General features: G+C 43.8%; 1 protein-coding gene across 5 annotated transcripts in view; it reads left to right on the forward strand.

Annotated features, from left to right (window-relative positions):
• The window catches only part of LOC121288695 (CREB-binding protein-like), a 162,456-nt gene that overhangs the window by 62,243 nt on the left and 80,853 nt on the right, over nucleotides 1-19,360 (forward strand). For 3 of the 5 annotated variants that reach the window (XM_041207434.1, XM_041207436.1, XM_041207438.1), the window contains 4 exons: nucleotides 2,287-2,392; nucleotides 3,770-3,904; nucleotides 4,635-4,752; nucleotides 17,378-17,573. In XM_041207434.1, the coding sequence (XP_041063368.1) occupies nucleotides 2,287-2,392; nucleotides 3,770-3,904; nucleotides 4,635-4,752; nucleotides 17,378-17,573 (555 nt within the window). The remainder of the gene's footprint in view (nucleotides 1-2,286; nucleotides 2,393-3,769; nucleotides 3,905-4,634; nucleotides 4,753-17,377; nucleotides 17,574-19,360) is intronic. The other 2 variants (XM_041207435.1, XM_041207437.1) reach the window with 1 other exon arrangement.

Raw genomic sequence — 19,360 nt, forward strand, 5'->3', positions numbered from 1 at the left:
TTGCTGATGATAGCACAATGTTCAGCACCATTCATGACTCCTCACACTAAAGCAATCAGTGTCCGTGTACAGCAGCACTGGACAGCATTCAGGTTTGGGCTGAAAAGTGGCAAGTCACATGCGTGCCACAAGTGCCAGGCAATGACCATCTCCAAGAAAAGAGAATCTAACTATCTTCCCTTGACATTCAATGACCATCGCAGAATCCCCCACCATCACCATCCTGGGGGGTTGCCATTGGTCAGAAACTTAACTGGACCAGCCATATAAATACTGTAGTTTAATGATTGTCTATAACTATGGTACGAATTACTTCTTTTATTCATATCGTCATCACAATTTGGCACTGCTCCCATGGTGATTTTTCAATAAATCTATTACCTATAAGAGCAGGTCAGAAGTTGGCTATTCTGCGATGACTAACTCATGTCCTGACACCCCAGAGCCTGTCCACCATCTACAAGGCACAAGTGGGGAGAGTGATGGAATACTTTCCACTTGTCTGGATGAGTGCAGCTCCAACAACAATCTAGGAGCTTGACACCATCCAGGACAAAGCAGCCTGCTTGATTGGCACCCCATCCCCCACCTTAAACCTTCACTCCCTTCACCATTGACGTAAAGTGGTAACAGTGTGTACTGTCTACACACTGAGAGGTTGCATTTGGCATCAAGGAGCCCTAGTAAAAGTTAATAGGAGTCAGGGGATCAGGGAAAATGCTCCTCTGCCTGGAGTCATATCTAGCACAAAAGAGAGATGGTGACATACATCTTGTGAATGCATGAGTAATTTATTTAAAAAGACTGAAGTTTGTTGGGCCCAGGGCACTCTCCTGGATCTGAGATGGCCAACAACCTCAACTATCTTCTTTTGTGCTGGATATGACTGCAGGCACAGGAGCATTTTCCCCAATTCCCTGACTCCTACTAACATTTACTAGGGCTGCTTGATGCCAAATGCAGTCAAATGATGCCTTGATTTCAAGAACAGTCACTTTCTCAACTGGTCTGTCCATGTTTCTATCCTATAATGATGGCTGGAGACCTGTGGCCTTGGCAGAATCATTCTGTTTTTTGGAACCACAGACTAAGGAAGGAGAGGATTTTTTTCCGCTATCAATCCCCTACATTTGCTTTAGTTTCTAGTATGAGCAATCCCTGAGCAGAGGTTACAGGTTTTTCTGAAAGGAGGGGGATAAATTGCATATTGTTACTGAGTTAACATAATGGAGCTTTTAAGTGGCCAAAGGGCAGCTTTGGTTGTGGTTTCAGAATTGATTTCCTGCTTACTCTCTAGGGCAAAGAGGTACGGGCTCAAAGTATTTACAAGAGTAGGGATCACAAAATCCTTTCTACATCATTTAAAAATTCCCTGGTCTTGCATGCAGTGATCATTTTCCAGCTGAGGGAAGAAGGTTTTACTAGTGGCTCCTCCATAGCCAGCCAGTAGGCTGTGTAAGAGGGCAGCCAATGGATACTCACCAATTGCTCTGTGCTACAGTTAGTTTTTTTTTAAACTGTCTTTGTGGCAGGTTATAAAATACTGTTTGACAGCAATTATACAATAGACAAAAGCCTTAAAATAACTGCAGGTGGGAGAAAGGTCTGGTTTTCTGTCCTATGTGAATTTTCTCCCCAAGCATCACAAGCCCTTTAAACCCTCAACTCCTCCCTCTGTCCCCACCCTGACTACCATCAGATCCCCAAAATTATAAACCAGCATATAGCAGGCTGTATATCAACATGATGTCAGAGGGCTTAGTGAAAGAATTATTTTCATATTTTTAAAATAGCATAGAATTCATAGTCATAGAGGTCTACAGCACAGAAAAAGACCCTTTGGCCCATCGAATCTGCGCCAATCAAGCAAGTACATAACTATTCTAATCCAGTTTTCCAGCACTAGGCCCATAGCCTTGTATGCCATGGCATCGCAAGTGCACATCCAAATACTTCTTAAATATTATGAGGGTTTCTGCCTCTACCACCCTTTCAGGCAGAGTTCCAGATTTCCAAAACCCTCTGGGTGAAAAAATTCTCCCTCACATCCCCTCTAAACTTCCTGCCCCTTACCTTAAATCTATGCCCCCTTGGTTATTGATCCCTCCGCCAAGGAGAAAAGTTCCTTCCTGTTCCTTGGAATATTTTGTTTCAGTTTCTGACTATGAATTTTGTTCCTGAAAAATATTTGACCTGTTTGTTTGGGTGACAACAGTGAAATATCTGGAAGATTGAGCTTTTCAGTTATGAATTGGAGCTGCTTTACTGACTACTCCTTTCTCATAGCAGGTACGAACCAGATGAATGTGGTAGGAGGGATGGGTGTTCCAACCCCTGATCAGTCAAACTTGATGTCTGACTCTGCTCTTCCACCTTCCCTTGGTACACCAAAGTAAGAGATTTTCATTCTTTCTAGCAGCATAATAAGGTTATTTAGTTTGTGTCACTGCTGTATCACAATAGACATAAAAAAATGTGAACTGGATCAGCAAAGTTCCATATTTTGACTGCTTTACAGTTCGAAAGCTGCTTCTAAAAGAAGTGTGCCCTTCGCCACTTGGCCACCCCATGCCCCTAGCAATCTCTCTGATCCTCACCCACAGTCTCCCCGTGCTGCCCGCTGTGCTCTCTGGCGCCCTGCCTCTCCTCCTATGCTCTCTGACGCCCTGCCTTTCCTCTCTCCTGCGCTCTCTGATGCTCTGCCTCCCCCACCCCGCCCCAGCACTCTCTGACACTCTGCCTCCCCCCTCACCCGTTCTCTCTGGCGCTCTGCCCCTCCCCTCTCTGGCGCTCTGCCCCTCCCCTCTCTGGCGCTCTGCCCCTCCCCTCTCTGGCGCTCTGCCCCTCCCCTCTCTGGCCCTCTGCCCCTCCCCCGTTCTCTCTGGCCCTCTGCCCCTCCCCCATTCTTTCTGGCCCTCTGCCCCTCCCCCGTTCTCTCTGGCCCTCTGCCCCTCCCCCGTTCTCGCTGGCCCTCTGCCCCTCCCCCGTTCTCGCTGGCCCTCTGCCCCTCCCCCGTTCTCTCTGGCTCTCTGCCCCTTCCCTCCCTGGCGCCCTCTGGCGCCTTGCCTTTCCCCCCTCCCGTGCTTTCTGGTGCCCTTCCTCCGCTCCCCCTGCGCTCTGTCTTTCCCCTCTCTGGCCCTCTGCATCTCTCCCTTCCCGCACTCTCTGATGCCCTGCCTCTCACCCCTCCAGTGCTCTCTGGCGTCCTGCCTCTGCCTGCTCTTCCACTCCCTGACGCTCTGTCTCTGCCCCTTGCGGACTTCAGTTATGAGGATAGGTTGGAGATGCTGGTGGTGTGCTCCTCAGTTGCTAAATGATTAAGAGAAGATTTGATAGAAATATTCAAAATCATTCATCTGAACAGAGTAGGTAAGAATAAACTGTTCCCATTGACAGAAGAATTGAGATCCATGAGATATAGATTTTAGTTGATAGGTAAGAGAACCAAAGGTGACAAAAGAGAATTTTTTCGCAGTGAAGATTAGGACCTGGAACACACTATGAGAGTGTGGTGAAGGCTGATTCAATTGTGGCTTTTGATAGGAAGTTGAATAAGCACTGGAAGATAAAAAATGTGTAAGGTTACAGGCAAAGGACAGGGGAGTTGGATTAGCTAAATTGTTCTTGTAGTGAGCTGGTGTGAACTCAAGAGGGCCGAATGATCACCTTCTATGTTGTGTAACCATTCTATGATTCTAAAAATTGAGCTTATGAACAGCAGTATCATTGAATTCTTTTTAAATAACACCTGTGTCCTTGCTTTTTTTAGTCAAATGATGAGCGATGGCACAAACGTTGGTAGCATTGGCACGTTGCCGACAGCAGCACCTTCCACTAGTGCTGTACGAAAACCATGGCATGAACATGTAACTCAGGATCTGCGCAATCACCTGGTTCATAAGCTGTGAGTATTTGTCATTAGTCAAAAAGGTTCAAGAAATCTCCACTCTCAGTGCAAGGCCATACATGACTCTGTAATCCTCCTCTATTAACAGAGTTCATCAGTTTGCATGCAAATGGCAGATACTGTTTACAGTAGAGCCAATTGTAGGGCTAATGTTCTAGTCAAACTGAATTGATAATAAACATCTGAGTTGGGTGCAACTTGCTTGTAAAATATAAATTAAGAATGGGTGTATGAAATTGTATGAAAATCTCCAGCAGCAGCACTGTTGAATGTTAAATACATGCATTACAGCAATGATCTTACGCAAGCAAGCAATTACCATTCCCATCGAAATATTGTGGAACTTTCAATGTTTATGGTTAAGAGGTGATAAGCGTCCGGCCTGTTGGAATGGGGGTGATGGTGTTGGTGAAGGATCCCTTGGCACTATTCCAAAAAGAGCAGCACTATTCCAAAAAGAGCAAGGGAGTTCTCCCCTGTGTCCTCGCCAATATTTAACCAGCCAACCAACATCAATAAATATTTACGTGATAATTATCTTATTGCTATTTGTGGAAGCTTGTGTGTAAATTGGCTCCTGCATTTCCTACATTACATTAGTGACTACACTTTTATAAAGTGCTTGGGATGTCATGAGGTTGTGAAAGGTGCTATAGAAATTAAGTTCTTTCTATGGCTAAATTGAGTAGGAAGTTGGTTATTGTTACATATATCCTATTTTCCACAGTGTGCAAGCCATATTTCCAACCCCTGACCCAGCAGCACTGAAGGATCGTCGCATGGAAAACCTTGTGGCATATGCTCGGAAAGTGGAAGGAGATATGTATGAATCTGCTAACAGCAGGGTACGTAGTCTCATCAAAATGACATTTAGCATTTTTTCCATCAGTGCAAACTGAATACGGTGCTGTTAAATGCCACATTTTGAAATAAGAAAGCTGCATATGCTGGAAAAATGAACTCAAAATCGATGCACAGTTGGTCCATCAATATCAGGAAAGAGGTAAACGTTTTAGATGGAGAATTTTGACAACAGGTTCTGCTTGAAAGATTAACTTAAATTATTACTCATCGGATACTGAAGGATCTTTTGTACGTCTCCAGTTTCTAACCTACTTTAAGGTGTCCAGCTAAGGCTGAACAATATCATAGTGTTCTGGTTGGTCTAAGTGAGCACTCTGCTTTGAATCTCCATTCATGGGAAACTTGGTGAATTGGTCAAACACCTGATGTGATGTTAACTCCTTAGACCACTCAATCTTCTTTGCAGGTCAGGTAACCATCTAAATTCAAAATGAGCTGCTTCCTTTGAGACCCAGAGCACAGCCTCAAATAATTAAACCTAAATCATTTAATCATGTTGTAATAACAAAGAACGGAGTTTATTAAGTGTACAAGGGCATTGCATATAATTAGTCTGAGGACCAAGAACTGAGGGTCTCATCCTTCAGTTAAGTGGCCAGTACTCTGCTTACTGTTACATTGAACAAAAATACTTCTCTCCATTAACAGCCTTAGTGGAATCCGCTGCTGCATTTTTGACAATATTTGCTAATACCTACAGGTACATTAGAACTGACCCTGTTATTCCAAGAATTGATGTAACTCTTTCGAGTACAAACCCGTTTCCATCTGTTTATTCAGATGAAGTTACATTGTTTCATGGTTTTTGCCATTGTGAGATTTGAACTCTTGATCTTGGGGTTACAAGCCCAGTACCATAACCACTTGGCTATTTAGGCCAAGCCCCAAGAATTGATATAGTTGACCCTAGGGCCAGCCTATGAGTAAATGAGTTAATTAAATCTCATTGGGCTCACATACATGCTGAAGATGTTGTTAGGGACTTGGAATTGAACAGGAGTCTTGGTTTATTCTTAGTTTATCTAAAATAACTGCTCCCATACTACCTGTGTCCTGAAGACTTATTATGTTTCATCCTTTTTGAGTTTTCTTCTTGATTAAATTCAGTAATTAATAACATGTGGTTGGATACCATGGCTACTTGGTTGCCTGTGGTGAATGGAAGTAATTCCTTCTTCCTAAAACTAGCGTAGGTTGTTTATGTGAAAACCTGTTTGACTTTGGCTTTATTCCCAACCCCCTACCCCACCCCTAAATATTGCTAACAAAATGAACACAATTTGGCAGCAGAGAGTAAGTTAGATTCATCCCGTTAAAGATAAATAAAATTTTTTGCACTGCTTAGCAGAATCTTGAAATTTCAGTTTAACTTTCTCTAAATCCTAAAATTGTAACACATGTAACAAGTACAAAATTTCTGCTTTTTAAATAAATGTCACACCTCTCACTGGTATGTAGAATTCCAGGAAATAACATTCCAGTCACAGACAGGTATGGAACTGGGAATATTGAAAGCCCTTGTCAATTTTCAAAATGTGCACTTGTTCCCTTTGTAACATGCAAAAGTGATATCAGTGTGATTCTAGATAACGAGCATTTTGAAGTTCAGAAATGAAATGAGTTGGTGAACAGTTGAATTTATAGCAAGTGAAAAATACTGCTCGTACTATAAATCTGAAATAAAAACAGGAGCTTTAGAAATACTCAGCAAATCAGGCTGCATTAGTGGAGAGAGAAGCAGAGTCTGTTTTAGAGGGAGTGCAATGACAGTTCACTGGACTGATTCCTGAGGTGAAAGGTTGTCCTCCAAGAGATTGAGTTGAATGGGCCTATATTCCCTAGAGTTTAGAAAAATGAAAGATAATCTCATTGAAAAATGCAAGATTTATTGAGGGGTTTCACAGGGTAGATGCTGGGACAAAGTTTCCCCTGGCTAAAGAATCCAGAACCAGGGGTGTGGTCTCAGGGTAAGGGATACGAACATACTTACTTATGAATTAGGAGCAGGAGGAGGCCACTCAGCTCCTCGGGCCTGCTCCGTCATTCATTAAGATTATGGCAGCTCTGGTCGTAACCTCAATTCCACATTCCCACTTATCCCCAATAACCTTTCGCCCCTTGCTTATCAAGAATCTATCTAGCTCTGCTTTAAAAATAGTCAAAGACTCTGTTTACACCGCCCTTTGAGGAAGAGTGTTCCAAAGATTCTCAACTCTTTGATAGAAAAAATTTTTCCTCATCTCTGTCCTGAATTGGTGATCCTTTATTTTTAACCAGTGGCCCCTAGTACTAGATTCCCCTACAAGAGGAAACATCCCCTCCACATCGACCCTGTCAAGAACCCTCAGGATCTTATATGTTTCAATCAAGTCGCCTCTTACTCTTCTAAACTCCAGTGGATACAAGCCTAGCCTGTCCAACCTTTCCAGGTATCAGTTTAGCAAAACCTTCATTGAATTGCTTCAAATGCATTTACATACTTCCTTAAATAAGAAGGCCAGTACTGTACACAGTACTTCAGATGTGGTGTCACCAATGCCCTCTATAATCGAAGCATAATCTTCCTACTTTTGTATTCAATTTCCATTGCAATAAACGATCACATTCTATAAGCTTACCTAATTAATTACTGTACCTGCATAGTAACCTTTTGCGGTTCGTGCACTAGGGTACCTGGATCCATCTGCAACTCAGAGTCATTTAGATAACATGTGCCTTTTTTATTTTTCCTGCCAAAAAAGACAATTTCATACTTGCCAACATTATATTCCATTTGCCAGGCTTTTGTCCACTCAACCTATCTACATCCATTTGTAGCCTCCTTCTGTCCTCTTCACATCTTCCTATCCTACCTATCATTGTGTCATCAACAAATTCAGCAGCCATACCTTTTTGGTCCCTTCATCCAAGTCATTTACATAAATTATAAAAAAAAGTTGAGACCCCTGTACTGATCCTTGTGGCACACCACTCATTACATCTTGCCAACCACAAAAATTGATTTTTTTCTATTCATTCATGTGATGTGGACATGGCTGGCTGGGCCAGCATTTATTGCCCATCCCTCATTGCCCTTGAGAAGGTGGTGGTGAGCTGCCGCCTTGAACCGCTGCAGTCCATGTGGTGTAGGTACACCCACAGTGCTATTAAGAAGGGGATTTAAGGATTTTGACCCAGCGACCGCGATATATTTCAAAGTCAGGGTGGTGAGTGGCATGGAGGTGAACTTCCAGATAAATGGTGCTCTCATGTGTCTGCTTCCCTCATCCTTCTAGATGCTATTGGTTGTGGGTTTGGAAGGTGCTGCCTGAAGAAGCTTGATAAATTCCTGCAGTGCACCTTGTAGATGCACTGCTGCCACTGTTCGTCAGTGGTGGAGGGAGTGAATGTTTGTGGATGGGTGCCAATCAAATGGGCTACTTTGTCCTGGATGGTGTCAAGCTTCTTGAGTGTTGTTAGAGGTGCACGCATCCAGGGCAGTGGAGAATATTCTACCACGCTCCTGAATTGTGCCTTGTAGATGGGGAATCAGAAGGTGAGTTACTTGCCATAGGATTTCCAGCCTGTGACCTGCTCTTGTAGCCACAGTATTTATGTGGCTAGTCCAGTTCAGTTTCTGGTCAGTGGTAACCCCCAGGATGTTCAGAGTGAGGCATTCAGCGATGGTAATGAGGCAATGATTAGACTCTCTCATGTTGGAGATGATCATTGCCTGGCACTTGTGTGGCAGGAATGTTACTTGCCACTTGTCAGCCCAAGCCTGAATATTGTCCAGGTCTTGCTGCAGTTGGACATGGACTACTTCAGTATCTGAGGAGTCGCAAGTGGTGCTGAACATTGTGCAATCATCAGCGACCATCCCCACTTCTAACATTATGATGGAAGGAAGGTCATTGATGAAGCAACTGGACGTGGTTGGGCCCAGGACACTACCCTGTGGAACTCCTGATGTGATGTCCTGGAACTGAGATGATTGACCTCCAATAACCACAACCATCTTCTTTTGTGCTAGGTATGGCTCTAACCAGCAAAGAGTTTTCCCCCGATTTGCATTGACTCCAGTTTTGCTAGGGCTCCTCAATGTCACACTCAATCAAATGCTGCCCTGATGTCAAGGGCAGTCACACTCACCTCACCTCTGGAGTTCAGCTCTTTTATCAATGTTTGAACCAAGGTTGTAATGAGGCCAGGTGCTGAGTAGCCCTGGCGGAACCCAAACTGAGCATCAGTGAGCAGGTTATTGCTAAGCAAGTGCTGATTGATAGCACTGTTGATGACCCCTTCCATCACTTTACTGACAATTAAGAGTAGCAGTAATTGGCTGGGTTGGATTTGGCCTGCTTTTTGTGTACAAGACATACCTGAGCAATTTTCCACATAGCCGAGTAGATGCCAGTGTTGTAGCTGTACTGGAACAGCTTGGTTGGGGCACGGCATTTCTGGAGCACAAGTCTTTAGTACTGTTACCGGAATATTGTCAGGCCCCATAGCCTTTGCAGTATCCGGTGCCTTCAGCCGTTTCTTGATATCACATGGAGTGAATTGAATTGGCTGAAGACTGGCATCTATGATGCTAGGGACCTCCGGAGGAGGCCGAAATGGATCATCTACTCAGCACTCCTGGCTGAAGATTGTTGCAAACGCTTGAGCCTTATATGTGCTGGGCTCCCCCATCGTTGAGGATGGGGATATTTTGGAGCCTTCTCCTCCAGTGAGTTGTTTAATTGTCCACCGCCATTCGACTGGATGTGACAGGACTGCAGAGTTTAGATCTGATCTGTTGGTTGTGGAATCACTTTGCTCTGTCTATTGCATGCTGCTTATGCTGTTTGGCACACAAGTAGTTCTATGTTGTAGCTTCACCAGGTTGCTAGCTCATTTTTAGGTATGCCTGGTGCTGCTCCTGGCATGCCCTCCTGCACTCTTCATTGAACAAGGGTTGACCCGCTGACTTGCTGTTAATGGTAGAGTGGGGGATATACCAGGCCAAGAGTTTACAGATTGTTGCTGAGTGCAATTCTGCTGCTGCTAATGGCCCATGGTGCCTCATGGATGCCCTGTCTTGAGTTGCTAGACCTGTTCGAAATCTGCCCCACTTAGCACAGTTGTAGTGCCACACGACACGATGAGGAACTCCTGCCATGATGTCCTGGAACTGAGATGATTGACCTCCAACAACCACAATTACAACTGTCCTCAATATGAAGTCGGGACTTCGTCTCCACAAGGATTGTGTGGTGGTCACTCCTCCTGACACTGTCATGGACAGATACACCTGCTGCAAGCAGGTTGGTGAGGATGAAGCCAAGTATGTTTTCCCCTCTTTTTGGTTCCCACACGACTTGCCACAGACCCAGTTGTAGCGGTGCTACCGAGCTACTCTCGGTGATGGACATTGAAGTCCCCCACCCAAGTGCCCTTACTACTCTCTGCTTCCTCCAAGTGGTGTTCAACATGGAGGAGTACAGATTCAGCTGTAGGGGAGCAGTACATGGTAATCAGCAGGAGGTTTCCTTGCCCATGTTTGACCTGATGCCATGAGACTTCATGGGGTCCAGAGCTCATGTTGATGACTCCCAGGGCACCTCCCTCCTGACTGTATACCACTGCACTGCCACCTCTGCTGGGTCTGTCCTACTCTTGGAACAGGACAAATCCAGGGATGGTAAAACAAAAAGAGAATTACCTGGAAAAACGCAGCAGGTCTGGCAGCATCGGTGGAGAAGAAAAGAGTTGACGTTTCGAGTCCTCATGAGCCTTCCACAGAACTGTGCGAATATAAGGAGAGGGGTGAAATATAAGCTGGTTTAAGTTTGGGGGGAAGAAGTGGGAGGGGTGGTGGTGGGGTTGGTGTGGTTGTAGGGACGAGGGATGGTGAAGGTGGTGGTCTGGAACATGATCTGTAAGGTATGATTCCGTGAGTATGACTATGTCAGACTGTTGCTTGAAAGACAGTTCCCAATTTTGGCAGAAGCCCCAGATGCTAGTAAGAAAGACTTGGCAGGGCCAACAAGGCTGAGTTTGCGATTGTTGTTTCCAGTGCCTTGATTAATGCTAGTTGGTCTATCCAGTTTCATTCTTTTTAGACCTTTTAGCGGCTTGATGCAACTGAGTGGCTTACTAGGCCATTTCAGAGGGAATTTAAGAGTAAACCACATACCTGTGGGTCTGGAGTCACATATAAGCCAGACCAGGTAAGGACAGCAGATTCCCTTCCCGAAAGGACATTAGTGAACCAGATGGGTTTTTATGAAAATCAACAGTGATTTCATGGCCATCATTAGACTTTTAATTCCAGATTTTTATTGAATTCAAATTTCACTATCTGCCGTGTTGCGATTTGAACCCCAGTCCCCAGAGCATTACATAAGTACTACGCCACTGCCTCCCCGATCCTGGCCATTTAGGGTTGAGATAAGAAGTACCTTCACTCGAACAAATGTGAATCTTTGAAATTCTCTACCCTCTAGGCCATGGATGCTTTGTTGTTGGGTATATTTAAGACAGAATGATATTATGAAGGGAATTAAAGGATATGGGGATTGTGCAGGAAGATTGAGTTAAGGTTAAAGGTCAGCCATCAAACTGGTGGTGCAGACTAGTGTCGAATGGCTTACTCCTCCATTTTCTTATGTTCCAACATTTTTTTTTCTTCAGGTTTAACTTATAGTGTTGATATAGCAGGCCATGAAATTGTAATCTTGTTTAGCACCATGATCTGTCTTAAACACTCCAGAAGTTTGCTGTTTAATGTTCAAATTCCGTTTTGGTTTGCTCATGTTTTTACATATTAGCATCAAAGTTGTACTGAGGCATGCAGTCTCTGTGCTATTATAGTCAAGGAAATGGTAACAATTTATTTTGCATTGACGCTGGGCCCAGTAGGTGTTTGTCCAATATTTTAATTTAGACTTTAAATTGATGTTTTACAATTTTTTATAATTTCAGATGTAGAGAGTCTGTGTTTGAAATTTAATGTGAGAAATGGTTATTGTAAGCACAAAGCCGGGATATCTCTAAGTTTAAATTAAATTTAGAATAAATACACGTTGGATGGGTGGTTTCTAAAAGTTTAAAGTGTTCCTCGCCTGATTAGAGTAGAGGAAATCTTGGTAATGACTTGAAGAGAGAAAACTATGATATATATCTCCAGAACACATTGTATTCAAATGGAATAGTTTACATTAATTCTAAATGATACCACAGATCAAGTGTCTCAAATGTGGCTGTCCAAAAACTGGAGTTATTTGAAAATCAGATAATTGTTCCGCATCAATTTTAATTGAGTAAAATTTTTAAAAAAACTTAGCTAGACAATTCGGCTAGGCACTGCATTGACGTGATGCGGCTCCAGACTAGTTAGCGGCTTCAAAAACAGAATTACCTGGAAAAACTCAGCAGGTCTGGCAGCATCGGCGGAGAAGAAAAAAGTTGACAGTTTGAGTCCTCATGACCCTTCAACAGAACTGAGAGTCATGAGGACTCGAAACGTCAACTCTTTTCTTCTCCGCCAATGCTGCCAGACCTGCTGAGTTTTTCCAGGTAATTCTGTTTTTGTTTTGGATTTCCAGCATCCGCAGTTTTTTTGTTTTTATCTCTTGGTTACCGGCTTCGCTGCTTTGCGTGCGGCTCTATCTTGCACTCCAAACAACCCTTGACCCCACATGACCCGGCTTGGCCTAAACCGGCAGATCCAAAATCTTGCAAAATTCATAATCTGGCACAGCCTCAATCCCAGGGTTGCCACATTTGAGATATTGTACCTGTAGTTCACTGTTGGTCAATTCTGCAATTTGCGACCTTGGGCTTAATGGTTCCAGGGCTTGTGTTGTATCTTAATTTTACAGCTGTAACATTTCACTGGTTTTTCCTCAAATACTTCTTTCAGATTAAAAGACAAATGTAATTTTGTTAAAGACAAGAGTTGGTGGAAGTCTCAAATCCAGATAGAAAATGGTTACTGGAGACGGTTTACTGAACAGTTCTGATGAAGAATCACCACCTGAACTAATACTTCTCTTTCAGATGCTGCCTGACCTGTTGTACATCGCCTTCATTTTCTAGTTGTGTTCCTAATTTAGTTAAACTATTTTCCTGGACTTAATTGGATTAACCTGATGAGGTCCATGCACTTCTGGAGCAAAAAGAATCCAAAAAGCTTTCCCAGTTCCCATCAACTGGCATTAGCTAACCCTTACCCATAAAATAAATGAGGTAGCTCTGAACAAATATCCATATATTAATGTCCAGCTCATTCCTTCTTTCTCCCTCCCATCATCACGTTTTCTCCTGTCCTTTCCTCTCCTCTGCAAAAGGCATTTCCTTTCCAGAAGGTGTCTCATTTTGGGATACGATTCCACAGGTTCCATAAGCTCACCCAAGTACTTGTTCTTCCCCTGTAAGCTTGGACTATGAATGTCAGGTTAATTGACTACAAGGAATATCAAAACCAAGCCTAATCCTGATTGGACTGATATCCACATGCGTGCACACTCCTCCTTCCTTCACTCTCCCCTTGACCATTCCACCCCAGAAGTACTGATAGTAACTGTTAAGTCTTTGCAGGTGTCTCAGGTGGGATGAGGTCAGCTCAGGAGAAGCCAGGGATTGAACCTGAGAAAGACCTGGTCTTTTTGGCCTTTACCTACTGAACCTTTTGGAATAGAATTACCTGGAAAAACTCAGCAGGTCTGGCAGCATCAGCGGAGAAGAAAAGAGTTGACGTTTCGAGTCCTCATGACCCTTCAACAGAACTAGGTGAATCCAAGGAGAGGGGTGAAATATAAGCTGGTTTAAGGTCTCTGTGTGTGTGTGTGTGGGTGGGTGGGTGGGGGGGTTGGGTGGGGGCAGAGAAGTGGAAGGGGGTGGTGTGGTTGTAGGGACAAGCAAGCAGTGATAGGAGCAGATAATCAAAAGATGTCACAGACAAAAGAACACAGGTGTTGAAGTTGGTGATATTATCTAAACAAATATGCTAATTAAGAATGGATGGTAGGGCACTCAAGGTATAGCTCTAGTGGGGGTGGAGGGAGCATAAAAGATTTAAAAATATTTTAAAACAATGGAAATAGCTGGGACAAGAAAAATCTATATAAATTATTGGAAAAAACAAAAGGAAGGGGGAAGAAACAGAAAGGGGGTGGGGATGGAGGAGGGAGTTCAAAATCTAAAGTTGTTGAATTCAATATTCAGTCCGGAAGGCTGTAAAGTGCCTAGTCGGAAGATGAGGTGCTGTTCCTCCAGTTTGCGTTGGGCTTCACTGGAACAATGCAGCAAGCCAAGGACAGACATGTGGGCAAGAGAGCAGGGTGGAGTGTTAAAATGGCAAGCGACAGGGAGGTTTGGGTCATTCTTGCGGACAGACTGCAGGTGTTCTGCAAAGCGGTCGCCCAGTTTACATTTGGTCTCTCCAATGTAGAGGAGACCGCATTGGGAGCAACGAATACGGTAGACTAAGTTGGGGGAAATGCAAGTGAAATGCTGCTTCACTTGAAAGGAGTGTTTGGGCCCTTGGACGGTGAGGAGAGAGGAAGTGAAGGGGCTGGTGTTACATCTTTTGCGTGAGCATGGGGTGGTGCCATAGGTGGAGGTTGAGGAGTAGGGGGTGATGGAGGAGTGGACCAGGGTGTCCCGGAGGGAACGATCCCTACAGAATGCCGCCGGGGGGGTGAAGGGAAGATGTGTTTGGTGGTGGCATCATGCTGGAGTTGGCGGAAATGGCGGAGGATGATCCTTTGAATGCGGAGGCTGGTGGGGTGATAAGTGAGGACAAGGGGGACCCTATCATGTTTCTGGGAGGGAGGAGAAGGCATGAGGGCGGATGCGCGGGAGATGGGCCGGACACGGTTGAGGGCCCTGTCAACGACCGTGGGTGGAAAACCTCGGTTAAGGAAGAAGGAGGACATGTCAGAGGAACTGTTTTTGAAGGTAGCATCATCGGAGCAGATGCGACGGAGGCGAAGGAACTAAGAGAATGGGATGGAGTCCTTACAGGAAGCGAGGTGTGAGGAGCTGTAGTTGAGGTAGCTGTGGGAGTCGGTAGGCTTGTAATGGATATTGGTGGACAGTCTATCACCAGAGATTGAGACAGAGAGGTCAAGGAAGGGAAGGGAAGTGCCAGAGATGGACCACGTGAAAATGATGGAGGGGTGGAGATTGGAAGCAAAATTAATAAATTTTTCCAGGTCCCAACGAGAGCATGAAGCAGCACCGAAGTAATCATCGATGTACCGGAGAAAGAGTTGTGGAAGGGGGCCGGAGTAGGACTGGAACAAGGAATGTTCCACATACCCCATAAAGAGACAAGCATAGCTGGGGCCCATGCGGGTACCCATAGCCACACCTTTTATTTGGAGGGAGTGAGAGGAGTTGAAGGAGAAATTGTTCAGTGTGAGAACAAGTTCAGCCAGACGGAGGAGAGTAGTGGTGGATGGGGATTTACTGTCCTTGGCTTGCTGCATTGCTCCAGTGAAGCCCAACGCAAACTGGAGGAACAGCACCTCATCTTCCGACTAGGCACTTTACAGCCTTCTGGACTGAATATTGAATTCAACAACTTTAGGTCTTGAACTCCCTCCTCCATCCCCACCCCCTTTCTGTTTCTTCCCCCTTTTGTTTTTTCCAATAATTTATATAGATTTTTCTTGTCCCAGCTATTTGCATTATTTTAAAATATTCTTAAATCTTTTATGCTCCCCCCACCCCCCACTAGAGCTATACCTTGAGTGCCCTACCATCCATTCTTAATTAGCACATTTGTTGAGATAATATCACCAACTTCAACACCTCTGTGTTCTTTTGTTCTTTTGTCTGTGACATCTTTTGATTATCTGCTTCTTTCACTGCTTGCTTGTCCCTACAACCACACCACCCCCCTCCACTTCTCTCCCCCCACCCACACACACACCTTAAACCAGCTTATATTTCATCCCTCTCCTTGGATTCACCTAGTTCTGTTGAAGGGTCATGAGGACTCGAAACATCAACTCTTTTCTTCTCCGCCGATGCTACCAGACCTGCTGAGTTTTTCCAGGTAATTCTGTTTTTGCTTTGGATTTCCAACATCCACAGTTTTTTGTTTTTATCTTTGAACCTTTTGGAATGCCTCTTGGTGTTTTCCTGTCATATAATGTAATAGTGGGAAAAAAATGATTCAGTCTTCAGAAAATACAGTAAATCCTTACAGACTCTTAGTCAGGAGTGTTATGTTGCATGTTGTGTTAGAAGTTGTGTTAAGTGAAGGGCACCTCACAATTTTTCTAGAGCATGGCCCTGGAGAGAGAAGCAATGAATGGATATAGGGATGGCCACTCTTTAATATGATGCTTTGAATAGTTTCTCTGTAAGTGAGGTGTGCACAAGTAATGTGTGAAATGTTAAAATGGAGCACAGCATCTGTGGCCTCTAATTTTTTTAGAAGCTACAGATGCTGTGCTCCATTTTAACATTTCATTCACAGGGATGGCCACTATTTAATATGATGCTTTGAATGGTTTGTCTATAAGTGAGGTGTGCACAAATAATGTGTGAAATGTTAAAATGAAGCACAGCATCTGTGGCCTCTAATTTTATTAGAAGCTACAGATGCTGTGCTCCATTTTAACATTTCATTCACAGGGATGGCCACTATTTAATATGATGCTTTGAATGGTTTGTCTATAAGTGAGGTGTGCACAAATAATGTGTGAAATGTTAAAATGAAGCACAGCATCTGTGGCCTCTAATTTTATTAGAAGCTACAGATGTTGTGCTCCATTTTAACATTTCATTCACTATGTTACAATATAACTGTAATTTAAGATGGTGGTTTTAGCGTACTGGACTCGATGGTAGAATTCCAATCCTACACTTTAGCTTATCCTTTTGATATTCCAACAAAATATATGTATGTGGTATTCATCACCTAAAGGTATATGAGAGGTAGGGGGGGAAGCAAGCACTATTTGTATTTGGTCAGTCGTTTAGTATTTCTGTTGTGGAATACTATAAAGCTCTACAATGTTTTTGAGCATTAAAGCATATGTTTGTAAAGCATTGCAGCACACATATGGAACAGATCTTCTGCTTTGTGAAATTTGTGCACCCCTGGTCCATGATTTTCTGCACATTAATGTCAACCGGCAGAAAATCGAAGGCTGTGGGTGCACTGTTTCTCAGTGTACACGTGCCCAGAAAATTCCCCCAGGGTTCCAAGCATGAATATGCTAATCACTTTTCATTTTTGCAAATTATGTTCTTTGATAAAAGTCACAAAAGTTTCCTCAGCTAACATGAGGTTTGCAGCCATTGTGTTTCCGATTATCAATTCAACATCAATCAGATTTCCCATCCATCCTTAATCCAAAATCAGATCAATGTTGATCTTGATAAACAGCTAGTTGGTGGCTGGTGTTATGTTTTCCAATGCATTGAGGCCAAGCTGCATTGAGGTTGATGCCTTTTAATTTGTCTGCATCTCATCTCACCCCATGACTTGTAAAACTAAACAGACTGGTAATGTGCTGACTAGAAAATAACAGCCTAAGCAAAAAGAGCAACTGGAATTGTAAACCAGTAACTGGTAGGAACATAACATTAAGTCTTGATGTTCTATTTGCCTCCATTTAGGATGAATACTATCACCTACTAGCAGAGAAGATTTACAAGATTCAGAAAGAGCTGGAGGAAAAAAGACGCTCTCGGCTTCAAAAACAGCAGCAGGGAATGTTGCCAAACCAGGGTACCTTGACAGGACCGGGTGGCCAGCCACCTGGCATGTCGCAGGCGCCAGGTATGGCTCAGGTCCAGCCTGTCCGACCACCTAGTAAGTATATTTCCTGTGTGGTGAACACACGATAATATCTCACTTACAAGGAATGCCAGTGTTCATAAGGCAAGCACTTCAAAAACTAGCTATCAGCCTTGGCTCAGTGGCCGCACTCTTGCCTCAAGAGTCAAAAAGTTGTGGGTTCAAGCCCCATTCCAGAACTTGAGTACATAGTTCAGTGCAATACTGAGGGAGTGCTGCATTGTTGGCGTTCATATTTCGGATGAGACTTTAAACTGACCCTGTCTGTCCTTTCAGGTAGATGTAAACAATTCCAAGGCATTATTTGAAGAAGATCAGGGGAGTTCTCCAGGTGTCCTGGCCAATATCTATCCCTCATCAATGGGATGTCCTTTCAGGATTTCCCTATAACTTTTGCCAACTCCTCAAAGAGCTCCAATTTCATTGATTGAAGTTTCCACACACCTCTCATAAACTGTTTACGTACCTCAGTCTGTATAAAAATGAGGCTGTGGCATTTTAAGATGCCGATTCAGAATTATAAACGGAGTTTTCACAAGGGGTTGTTCTGAATTTAAACACGCATTGTTAACTATTTTAGCTTCAGGTACGAGCAGGTATCTTATTCCCTTAAATAGCTGATACGGTGGATCATTGGCCAATCAAAGGACTTGAAAGTCAAATTCAACACCAAAGACAATATAGACACCATGATAAGTGCTAGAAGAATACTTTTAAGGCTGAGCAAAGCAACAACAATAAAATCTTGTACTTAAGTTGTACTGTCATGCAGTTTTTTGACCTGTAAGTTCAGGAATGTATTTGCACTTGCTGGTGCCCCTTTGACCGCAATAACTCGTCCCAAGTGAATCTCTTATCTTTTTCCCCTTCCCATCCTAAGGGCAGTGCCACACTTAGCAGTGTGTTTCCAAAATACCAACAACTCATTGGCACCTCTGACGTTTTTTACTTAATAGCCTGAAAAGTGTTAGGCTACTCAACCACGAGGTCTATCACAGCCATTACGAGTCTTGCCCTTGCTTCATTTCCTACTGATTTTTTTTTCATTTGTTCATGAAATGTGGGCGTGACTGGCAAGGCCAGTATTAATTGCCCATCTCTATTTGTCCTTAAAGCTGGCGCTGGATCACTGCATCCTGTGGCGTAGTGCACCCACAGTGCTGTTAGGAAGGGAGATTCAGATTTTGACCCAACAACAGTGAAGGAACAGCAATATAGTTCCAAGTCAGGAAGGTGTGTGGCTTGGAGGGAAACTTGCAGGTGGTGGTGTTCCCATGTGTATGCTGCCCTCATCCTAGGGGTAGAGTTCACAGGTTTGGAAGGTGCAATCGAAGAAGTGTTGACAAGTTGTTGCAGTGCATTTTGTGGATGGTGGACACTGCTGCCACTATGCACCTGTGGAGAATAGGGTGCCGATCAAGCGGGCTGCTTTGTCTTGCGTGGTGACAAGCTTCTAGAGTGTTGTTGGAGCTGCACTTATCCAGTCAGGTGGAGAGTATTCCATCACATTCCTAACTTGTGACTTCTAGATGGTGTACTTCTTAGTTGAAGTAAGCTAGTAATAGGAGACTGGAACCGCAGCTGACTTCTCCCTTGTTCTAAGGACAGGGTGATACATTTTTGAGAGCTTGCACCAAATATTTTTCTTGGGTTTAGAGTCTTAGATAAGCCAAACCTATGACCTTGAGTTATTTCCCCAAAATCTTTGTCAATGTATTGAGTCCCACTGGCCAAACAGAAATTTTGTAATTGCGAATGTGAGTGATTTCTCTCAGCTTCCAATGGCAGTGTGGCAAATGGCT

The sequence above is a fragment of the Carcharodon carcharias genome, chromosome 15 (assembly GCF_017639515.1).
Source record: "Carcharodon carcharias isolate sCarCar2 chromosome 15, sCarCar2.pri, whole genome shotgun sequence".
NCBI lineage: Eukaryota > Metazoa > Chordata > Chondrichthyes > Lamniformes > Lamnidae > Carcharodon > Carcharodon carcharias.